The sequence below is a fragment of the Anomaloglossus baeobatrachus genome, chromosome 6 (genome assembly GCF_048569485.1).
Source record: "Anomaloglossus baeobatrachus isolate aAnoBae1 chromosome 6, aAnoBae1.hap1, whole genome shotgun sequence".
Taxonomy (NCBI): Eukaryota; Metazoa; Chordata; class Amphibia; order Anura; family Aromobatidae; genus Anomaloglossus; species Anomaloglossus baeobatrachus.
Window position 1 is genome coordinate 250,309,064 of NC_134358.1, and position 11,578 is coordinate 250,320,641.

General features: G+C 39.4%; 1 protein-coding gene across 1 annotated transcript; it reads left to right on the forward strand.

The window, feature by feature from the left end:
• Positions 1-9,361: 9,361 nt before the first annotated feature.
• On the forward strand, positions 9,362-10,751 carry LOC142244273 (uncharacterized). Its single transcript, XM_075316483.1, has 3 exons — positions 9,362-9,496; positions 9,591-9,741; positions 9,876-10,751. Exons 1-3 carry the CDS (start codon positions 9,364-9,366, stop codon positions 10,594-10,596), a joined length of 1,005 nt encoding a protein of 334 aa, XP_075172598.1. The 5' UTR covers positions 9,362-9,363; the 3' UTR covers positions 10,597-10,751.
• The last annotated feature ends 827 nt before the right edge of the window (positions 10,752-11,578 follow it).

Sequence of the window (11,578 nt, forward strand, 5' to 3'; positions counted from 1 at the left end):
ATTTTTTGTAGAGTCATAATGTGATAGAAAGGTTTGCCATTATGCTATAATTAGTTTTGCAACAGATAGAGGTGATTTCACAGCACTTGAAGTAGTTACATATATGTGAATACTGCAGAAAAAGAAATGGTTGCTAGGCAATTCCCATTCACATATTACCTGCGACCACATGTTTCTCCTGATCCCACGTTAGGGTCCCTACAGTTCTTTTTTTTTTAAGTGATTAAGTCATGCTTTTACATGTTGAAGATGTTTTTTTTTATACAAAAGTTGCAAACGTTTTCACAGGTGTCAAAAAATGTTGCAAACTAAAACTATAAAAAAATATAGAAATATTAAAATGTTTCATTTTATACATTAACAAAATGCAAAGAGAACAAAAAAATGGAAATCTAAACCAGATCAAAGCATCAAAATTTGTAAGTACACTTGCAGCGAGGATGTTTGTAGGACTACAGTCAGGTGTATGCAGCATCGGACTGGCTACTGGAGGCATCTCCAGTAATGCCAGGCCTGGATTCGGGTATCTGCATTGCACTCCGGAGCTCTCACCTGAGCTCTGGAGTGTAGCCGAGACTGTACCGCGAGCACTGAGTGATTGATTCCCCGGCAATTGTGGTTCAGTTCATGACATCCAGGCCTGGCATTACTGGAGATTCCTCTGGTAGCCAGTCCAACGCTGGGTGTATGAATAACCAGTTATACCAAACAGGTGAAATGATCATCACTTTCACAAGTAGTTTGAAGTCACTAATTGAAATACAGTGATATCTTGGTTTTTGTTGATAATCAGTCCGATTACAAATCGGTGAAATCCGAAACCAATGAAAACCAAGGCAATTATTTCCATTGGAATCAATGTAAATGCAATTAATTTGTTTTAGACACTCCAAAATACATACCAAAAACACATTTTATAGACAATAAAGATAGTGTTTAATACTAAAAACAATAAGAAATGAATATAAAATGAATATAAAATACTAATGTAAAGAATACATTTTATCTTACATTTTGAAACTTAAGAGCGGGGTGATACTCACACAACGCCACACAGAGCAGGAGAATGTGTGGATTAACCTTTGTTGTTACAAAATTAGCAGCGTAGTCACATGGGCATCCCAGCAAAAACCAACGAAATATGAGGCAACCAATGAAAACTGAGTCAAATTTTCAGAGGAAAAAATCAACGAAAAACAAAACCAACAATAATTAATATCAACTAAAACCAAGGTAAGACTGTAGTTGAGCTTGTAAAAGAGTGTCATGTCAGGCTTTTCCGCAGCCAAGACTGAGCACAGTAACAAGACGCAAGGTAGTTATGTGGCAGCAGGCAGGTCTCTCCCAGGAAATATTCTCAAAGCAGACTGGGGTATTGTTATGCACGTACCTAAATCAAAAACGAGTACAGGGAGAAATAAAGCTTACAAGACAGCAGCTGCACCCACACACTAGTGGTTCTTGTATAGACTAGAAAATCCCTTAGTGCACACCTAAAGACAACAACTTGCACCTGTTTACCAGAAAGGCCATTGAGTATCTCATTCTTCCTGAGGAGGCATAGGTGAGGCCGCTATGCCCAACTAACCAAGAGAGGGAAAATGCACAGAGGTAGACAGGGACCCAAAGTGAGGAAACTTAAACCACATGCGGAAACTGGGAAAAAGAAGTATAATAAATGAAAGCAAGAGAAATCTCACACCAACTTAAGAGAAATCTCCCACCAGCTTAATAAAGGAGAAAGGAAAGTAAATAAGAAAACACAGAGAAGTAATACAATTGGTCTCTACCAGGCAGGCAAAATATCTTTGGTGCATGGTTGGATCTACTTAGCAAACATCCACCAAGAACTATAGCTAGAAAAGAAGGCTCTTACTAGGTGAGTATAAATACTCTCATCATCAGCAGTTGGACAAAGATCAACAAAGCTGTGGTTCAGCCGGAAAGTAAACTGACACGCACAAGAGGTCACAGGATAAAATATAGAAACTGAGGCATTACAGTAACCCCCCTTCTACTAGGGTCCACTGGTCCACTTGCTGATGGAACTCTCTTATCAGGCCATACGCATGAAGATTCCCTAAATTAACCTACAAGTTAGCTTCAGGACCATAACCCTTCCTTTTGACAAGATACGTCTGAATCACTTGGAACTCAATGCTTGCTCTACCTTATAATCACAATCCTCCTCCAAATCCACCTTAATTGTGTCTCGAGGACCAGCTGTCCCCTCAAATCTTTTTAAGAGGGAAAATTAAAGAAGGTTTTGATCTTCTAAGCCAAAAGCGAATTGAAGTTTCACTGTCATAGGATTAAAAACCTCAGTAAACCTTTAAGGAGTTACAAATTTGGGGAAAAACTCCTATATACCACTTTAAGACATAGATTTTTTTAGGACAGCCACTCAAACTCCCCCATAGTAAAGCTAGGAGCATTCTTACGTCTGTGGTTGGCACCTTATTTTTGTCTGGTCACTGGTTATCAAAACACCATCTTCTACCTCCTTCCTGATTTTAATTAATAGTGAATTCCTCTTCCGATAGTATACTCCTTTGAGAGCAATTACAGACATACTCTTCAGTATTCTTACAAGCTTTCTGCTGCCAAAAAGATCTAGAAAGAGACCTCCACATGACAGAACAATCTGGATGCTCTGCTAAAATGGAACCATGCATCTCTCTAAGTGGATCTATTCACAAAGAGAGCTGTACATAGAGTTTGTTTCTGGATAAATATTCTGATGCACTGTCCTGAGCATTATGAATGTGCTGTCTGAGATCTGTCCTAAAAACACCCCTTCATCAGGAACTCTGGTTCTTTAACCTCCAAATCAGGGAGATTGCAATGAACAAAATATGAACCTTAAGATTCTTAGATCCAGAAAGACAAGTCACGGGAGCAGAGGATCTCGAGAGACACCCAAAAGAGCAAGACCTAGCCTCTTGATTCTTCCAGTTGATGACTGGCTTGTGTTTAAGTAATCATGGCAGACCCAGCACCAATTTTGCAGGTAGAAAAAGTGGCACCATAAATTAAATGGATTCTGTGTGTAACACGCCTACCTTCACACTTACATTCTCGACCTTCATAGTAACCTGACTTTGGGAAAGAGGAGCGTAATCAATATCAGAAACTTGAATGGGTAAGAGAGGAGAAATCATAACCCCAATCTACTGCAAAGTCATGATCAATTACATTCAAGGTTGAACCTCAAGCAACAAATGAGGTGTGCAAACTAAACCAGACTTTGTCTCTAGTAGAAACATGTTTTTTTCCTTACAAGGCATCACTTGAGACTATCTCATATTCTTGGAACCTGCATCTCTACAAAGTCTCTTCTTTATTTCCCTTTTGAAATACTTTAACAAACTTGAAACATTAAATCATGATGTGACCAGAATCATTACAATCTAAACAGAACCAAGCAAAGGCACCAAGTTCAGTTCCTCCTTTATTGTCTCTGCAAGCACCATAAGTTTACCAGTGCCAACTGGTAAGGAGCAAGATGCCACTGAAACACCTTTAAATGTGTCTGACGTGGCCACGGGGCCACAAGGCTACTCATCACTGGGCCAGTGGCATTTGGGGTTGCTGTGACTGGCCTGACCTGGCTCCGTTGCCCCGTCGGTGTCAATAAAAAGGGTGCAAGGGTGACCGTTATGGGAGATGATGGGGGTTTGCTTTGCAGCGCCACCCGTGGTATGCAGCCAATGATCAGCTGCTGCTGGGAGATGTTGCTCTCCCCTGGGGTGGATGGTCACGCAGCTCAGCTGGTCCAGCTCCCACAGGCAGAGCTCAGCCCCAGGGAAGACGATGGTGGGCGGTAGTGGCCGTTGGCGCCAGAGCGCGAGGCGACAGCTTTGACGGAATGACACCAGGACTGCGGATAAAGTTTTTTTACTCACTGTGTCAGGTCATCACCCTTGAAGTGCTGGTTTCGGCTGTGATGGGCCCCAGCCGATCTTGGATGATTCAGAGACCACCACCGATGTTGTGGAGTGTGAGACCATTCTTCCTTGCACTTGTAATGTGGATCCCCATGGCATGGAGCTACTTGAGGACCTCAGTGTCCTTGGGTTTAGTTCCCATCCTATTTGTAGGCAGTGCAAATCAATTGTGAGCCGACCGTGGTCTTGACTCATGACTCTATATGCTACTGTGCCCCGGAACCTTTGTGGTTGGCAATAGGACATGAAATCCCCCTTCCTTGCAGATTCTGATGGCGTAACGTGGAGTGTATGCGACCCTAGGGTTCTGCACCCTGCTGACACATGTCCCGAAGTGGCTGTTAGGCTCCTACCAGTCTGCCTGCTCCTAACTGTGGAAGCTCTGAAGCACTCTCCACAGGGATCGTGTTGTTCTGAGTCTCAGACTATTCTGAGGTAAAAGTATGTGTTCCTCACTTCCCTCATGCTGTCCCCACCTTCCTGATGACTCACTAGTGGTTGGAAAAGTCCCGTTGCTATGGTGACCACCTCTAACCCAGTTCCAGTGGCTAGCTACTAAGCTGTGTGTTGTGTAAGTGATGAACACCAGTGGTTAACCTCTCCTTACCCAGGATGAGTAATGCACCTTAAGTGAGATGCAATACCCTGTAGCGACTGAAGCCTCAGGGGTGCTACAAGTCTCTATCTCTCAGTAATCTATCCAAACAAAAAGCCAGTCTCATAGCTTCATTCGGGGACCACAGGCAGAGACTGAAAATCATTGTGTCCCTAATTTCACCCAAAAGTCTCTGACAGAACTGACTCTGAAGATCAGAGTCCTTCCAGATGGTCTCTACTGCCCAACGTCTAAACTGTGAGCAGTGTGCCTCAAAAGAGATGAGCAGACACCGACAACTGGTAAAACAAGTCTCTAGATACCACTGCCACTGAGGGAATCTTACTTTGGGTCCCGCTCCCAATGGTACTGCCTGGTCATCCGTGACCTGCCTCCTGGCACTAAGCTTACTTCTTTGGTGGAGCCGGTAGTGTGAAACTTGCCGGGTCCCACTCCCCACTATGGTTAAGTGTGAGAGCTTGCTCTTAGGGCTCACGCTTTGGATTTTCTGGAATTTTTTGGATTGGAAAGTCCTATCCCCCTCGTTGCACTAGTGCCCCGATTTTGGAGCGGGTGGGGAACAAATCTTGAAGGCTACGTTCTCCGTGGGTAAATTATCGGGTTGCCTGAAGCTACTCCACGATTAGGGTCTACGTACCCCGTAGTGCCTTGGTCCCAGCCCGGTGATGGTGCAAGGCCGCCGGCTGTCCTCTTCGACAGATCCGTGCCCCTTGCCATGATCCCCTGCGACCGGGGATCTATCACCTCTAGGCCCAGACCACCATCTGCCACCTAGATTGTCTCCCAGGAGCCCCGCTCCCAACCTCCTCTCCCTTTCACTTCCAGACTACTCTCTTTCTTTTGACACTCCTCACCTCCCCTCCCCAACCCCCCAAGTGGGCGACTCTATTCCACTCAAGCCGTCCACTGGTATGTTTGGTGGGTGTGGTGCAGGGTGTATCTAGGATTTGATTAGCTGATGTAGGCAAGACCATATGGTTAGGGACCCAAAACCAAAAAGGAGGTGGACACTGCATGGGAGGGCAGATTGTGCAATACCCTGTGACGACCCGATAGTCCAGTGGCATCACACAACTAATAGATAAGACGGGAATGTTTCTGTTGTGGAGCAGATCTTTTTTCATAATTTCTATCAACCATTTTCAACTCATATTTCTCTTGTGTTCAGGCATCTCAATGACATGTTGATCATCTCTGTGATTATTCTTGTTTCTCTTCATATCATCTAGCAGTAAATGTGTTATAATAAGTCCAAAATAAAATCTCTAGTAATTTTCAAAAGGAATGACTTGCAGACCACGTTTACATGTTGCGTATTTGGTGAGTTTTTTATCTCAGTATTTGTCGCCAAAACCAGTAGATAAGAAATACAGAAGTGGTTACTTTGTTTCTATTATACTTTTCCTGTGATTGTTTCTTTCCTGGTTTTGGCTTACAAATACTGAGGTAAAAAACTCATCAAATACTCAATGTGTGAATGTGACCTAAATATCATAATTTTTTCAACCTCTTCTCTATTACCTTCACTGACTACAAAACCCTTATAGGTATTTTAAGCTATTATACACTGTTATTTATTCTAGCTAGCAAAAGCAGTATTGTTTTCCTACTAAATTCTTCATTTTGACTTTTCACTGCTTGGCGTTGCACATGGATTTTCTGCTTCTCAGGTTTGACCTCGGCTTGATTCTAAACTTCTTGTGGAATGTCCTTCAGTGAAGTTTCCAGCATCCTGTGTACTGTACCACAATGGCAAGCTGAACTTAACTCTTACACTTCCTGTAGCAACTGTATACATTTATCTCTAGATTGTTAAATGACTGTTTAAAGGGATGTGTGACATTGGAAAATGCTGTTTACCCCCAAATACAGGAGTAATCTGCAGATAGAGTTATATTGCTGCCCGGCCACAGTACTGAAAGTAGACTACCGGGAAGAAATTAATTTATTTCCTCTAAGGAGCTGCTGGATTTGTCATGATGCTGTACACGAAGTGGCTTCAGTCACCGCTCACAACACCACTCACTATTGTGTGAGCAGCAGGTGTAAGCACATCCCGTCACTGTGAAAGCTCACTCTTGACAGACACACTGCACCGAGAGCTGTCAATTATAGTCCTGGGGAGAGCTTAGAGATGCTGTTCACAGTATAGTGAGTGGTGCTGTGACCTGTGACTGTACCCAGTCTATGTATGCCCCCATAACTGAAAAATGTTGTTCCCATGAAAAAAAGAGTGCCTAAACAGTAGAATTCCCCCAAAAGCAATTTCATTTTGGAAACAAAACCCCTCAAGGAATTCATGTAGAACTGCAGCAAACATACCTCACAGGTTCTTCAAAGAGATACAGTATATAAGATTGGGCCATGAAAACTAAAATATACTTTTTTTTATATAAAAAAAAAGTTAATTTAGACACAAAATTTTCATTCTCACAAGAGGCAATAAGAGAAAGAGGACCCAACAATTTGTTATGTAATTTTGACCTAACAAGGCAATATACCATATGTGCAGTAAACTATTTTTTGGCACATGCCAGGGCTCAGAAGGAAAGGAGCACCATTTGACTTTTTGTAATGCAGATTTTGTTAGAGTAGATCACAGGTGCCATTAGCAGAGCCCATGAAGTATGTAGGTGCCATTAACAGAGCCCAGACAAAATAAAACACAAGTAACCCCATTTTGGAAATTGCACTGCTCAATTAATTCATCTAGGGGTGTGGTGAGTATTTTGAACCCACAGCCTCACAGAATTTGATGATTGTAATTTTTTTTTTTTGTAGCCCAATATTATTACATTCTGTGAGGCACATGTGGGTTCAAAATACTCATTGCATCCCTAAATAAATGAATACAGCAATATGGTTTCCAAATTTGGGTCTCTTGTGGGGGGGGGGGGGGGGTTCTGTTAATCTGTCACCTCAGGGACTCTGCAAATGATTCCACAATCTATTCAAATAAAAAATCTATTAAAAAAAAACAATGGTGCGCCTTCCCTTCCGAGCCTTGTCGCGTGCCTAAACAAAGCATTTAATCTTATCACCCTTTGTGATAATGAGAAATATACATTATATTGGCTATGTATAACATTTTAGTGGTAAAAGTGTATTTTTCTATTTTCACAGCCAATTTTTAACACAAAGATGTTATCTACACTGCATATTCAGCTGTTGGTCAAAGTGCCGGGAATATGTCTTGGAGCATCATGAGATCTGTCAGTTTCACATTGACACAGCCTGCTAGATTTTGTTTATGGCATGGCCTGACAGGCCACTCTACCCTGAGTTAAATACTTGCCCTCAGGGTGCTAACACAACTATAAGGACCCACAACTGTGATCGTGGTATCCCAATAGGGGTAAAGAGGGAGTCCTCACCCTCTGTAATACATTTAGGGTATGTGCGCACGTTGCTTTTTACCTGCTTTTTACCTGCTTTTTTGCTGCTTTTTCTTCTGCGCTGTTTAATGCCAAAATGGATGTGTTCTTCTATTCAAGCAAAGTCTATGGGAATTTGGGTTTCTTGTTCACACTATGTTGTTCAAAATGCTGCCTTTTTGTGGCAGAACTTTGGTCAAAAACTCAGCTTTGCAGTGCAAAACCCAAATGGCAAAAACAATTGACATGTTGCTTCTTTGAAAAGCTGAGTTTTTGACCAAAGTTCTGCCACAAAAAGGCAGCATTTTGAACAACATAGTGTGAACAAGAAACCCAAATTCCCAAAGACATTGCTTGAATAGAAGAACACATCCATTTTGGCATTAAACAGCGCAGAAGAAAAAGCAGCAAAAAAGCAGGTAAAAAGCAGGTAAAAAGCAACGTGCGCACATACCCTTAGATACTGCTGTGATGATTGATAGCAGTATCTAGTTGGTTAAACAGCTGCGATCAGTACTAAAACCGATCATGGCCAATGCAGCATGATGTCACTTGACATACAGTATATAGCTGACAACGAAGGCATTTTAGTTTGTTTAGCTATTCACTTAAGGCCACGTTCAGACATTCAGTATTTTTTGTCAGTATCTGTAAGCCAAAACCAGGAGTATTATATTATAATATTATTGATATTATTATTAAAAGTATTATACTTTTAGGCTATGTTCACACTTTGCGTTTTCACCTGCGTTTCCGCTGCTTTTAGAGTCAGTTTTGAACTGCAGCGTTTTTGTGCCCAAATGCATGCGTTTTGATTTTCCATTAAAGTCAATGAGAAATCTTGAATTCTTGTACACACTTTGCGTTTACAAACGCATGTCAAAATTTGCATAAGTTTGGTCAAAAACCATGCGTTCAGAAAAGGACCCTGTCAATTGTTTTTGCCTTTTTAGTTACGTTTTCATCACATTGAAGTCAATGAGAAACGTACTAAATGAACTTTTGTCAAAATTTCATCCGTCTCATATGCGTTTCATAGTCATATGAATTGCGTTTTGAACATCATGAACACAACTATGTAAATTCACCAATGACCACCCAAATAGTTAATTTTGCGTCACATCCGCTTAACAATAAATTGATCCATGTGCAAACAAGTTTGCTGCACAGATCCGAAACATTGTGTGGTTGCTCCATCAAAGCAGACTATAATATACAACATGACTTGGTATAAGCGCTTGAGATTGGATGTCTCCAAACTTATTAGTCTGGTAAGTTGTTTTATTTATTTATGATATTAAATGTGTAATCTCCTAAAATTGGAAGATTTTGATAATATACACGATATTATATTTATTTTTAAAATATCAAATAGAATAATATTATATTTATTTTTAAATTTTTTCGCTAACTTAAGGTTGAATCAATGCCATGTTTATGGGATCCCACGTCGCCTGAGTACATGCAAAAAAACAAACGTGACGAAAGCTGGTTATTGATCTGTCAAGAATTATATCCCCAATGGCATGAGGCAAATAAAAGCCTCCAAACTAAGATTGGTATGTGTTTAATTGCAATTTGAATCCTAATCTTCATTAAAGATGTTACATTTTAGCAAAAAAGTTTTAAATTAAATTTTCTTTAAATACATAGAAAATGATGTACGGAAGCGATGGAGATCAGTCCGTGACAGATTCAATAAAATCAGATTTGAACCTGGTAAAAGTGGATCCTCGCCAGTTAAACCAAATTTTATTTATTATAATGATTTGAAATTCTTAAGTTCTGGCCGCGTTTTAAGACCGTAAGTGTTAATTTTTTTCAAAATTTTATATATATTAAATGAAGAACAAAAACACAAATTTAGAAAATACATTTTTTAGTAAAATGCACTAATTTAAAAAAAATATTATTTTTTTTTTTTAATACAAAATAAAGGACCGACGGAAATATCGCTCCGAAAAAGAACATGGATAGATCACAAGATAATATCAATCCTGCACAAATACAACCAGCCATTGAGGAAGAAATTAATACCGAACAAACACATCTGGAGTCTGATGTTGAAACCAGATCATTGGAACCATCTGTTTCCAATACAAATCAAGATCCCCAACCTGTGAGTTATCAGAAAGCAAAAGGAAAAAAAAAAAATATTCCAAGCAATAAAGAAATAAACCAAGATCAATTAACAAATCAAACTATTGAAATATTAAAAACAGCAACCCAAGATGATGAGTTTGACAATTTTGCCATTAGTGTCGCTTTTCGTTTAAGAAAATTACCTGAAAAAAAAAAAACCTCTGCATGTATGACTGCTATCTGTGGTTTATTGGCCTGTTTTGAGGATGAAGGTAAATTTCCAACAGGTGGTGAAATAGTTCATCTTTGTGAAAAAACATTTGAACAGAAAAACAACCCATTAGTTCTAACTCAGTCACAACCACATTTCCAAACAAACAAACAAAGAGTTGGTTTGTATTCTGAATGTCCGGATACATATTCTGCCCAAAATATACAACCTTATAACCCTATGAAACAAAGCAAAGAATATTCTCAATCTATTAGTGAGAATTATCACACAACTAATATTGTGAGAAATAGACCAAACGAACAAATGTCTGGTTTTTACACAAATGAATTATTTTCACAGCCATGATTTAGTCATTTTTGTTTTTATTTTTTTGCAAAATGGTTTTTTTCTCAAAACAAAAATTTAAAAAAAAAAAATGCATGTGCAAAATGTAAATTTAATTATGATGTTAAAGCATTTTCATTTGAATTAAAGATAGGATGATTTTGGTTTAGTATTTTGCAAACAAAAATACATAAACCATACTTATTATTAATACAACAATGGAAAAAAAGTATACTCTTTGTTGGCTTTGCTTTTTCGTGCATTTGTTTGTTGATATTGAAAAAATAAATGTCATCCCTTTAAACAAAAAAACTTTTGAAACATTTAATTGTTATTTTGCGGTTCAGCACCAACTGCACGGTATTGCCAAGTTAAGGCACCAACATCACTCATGAAATAATCTGTGAATTGATCTCTCACTGATACTCCTAAATTATTTAATCGACCAGATATTGAAGGACAAGGATGAAAGTTTAATGGTATTTCTTCCTCGTTAAATTCAAATCTGTATTTTCGCAAAAAATTATGTAGAACACAACAACTTTTAATAACAAAATCAACTGTTGATACATTTAATTGTATTGGGGTATGTAGAATTCGCCATTGGCTACTCATTATTCCAAATGTGCATTCTACATATCTCCTTGCCCGGCTCAATCTGTAATTGAATATGCGGCGGGGAACATCTAATCCTCGTCTTGGAAATGGACGTAGGAGATTTGGTAAAAGTGGAAAAGCTTCATCTGCCACAAAAACATAAGGGAAAGTAATTTCTGAGCCTGGTATTGGTGCAGGGGCAGGTATGATTTCAGAGTTATAAATTAATTGTATTCCGATTTGCGAATTTCGCAGTACACGTGAATCACCTGTACTTCCATGGGCACCCACATCAATTGCTATAAAATTATATTTTGAATCAGCAACTGCCATTAAATTTATCGAAAAAAATTTTTTATAATTAAAAAAATTAGAGCCAGAACGTGGAGGCTGCTGGATTCTGATG

Coding starts and splice junctions, on each gene's coding strand:
- LOC142244273 (XM_075316483.1), top strand. CDS start 9,364: ATGCCATGTTTATGGGATCCCACGTCGCCTGAGTACATGCAAAAAAAC. Junction 9,497..9,590: donor AAGCCTCCAAACTAAGATTG/GTATGTGTTTAA, acceptor TTAAATACATAG/AAAATGATGTACGGAAGCGA. Junction 9,742..9,875: donor TCTGGCCGCGTTTTAAGACC/GTAAGTGTTAAT, acceptor TACAAAATAAAG/GACCGACGGAAATATCGCTC.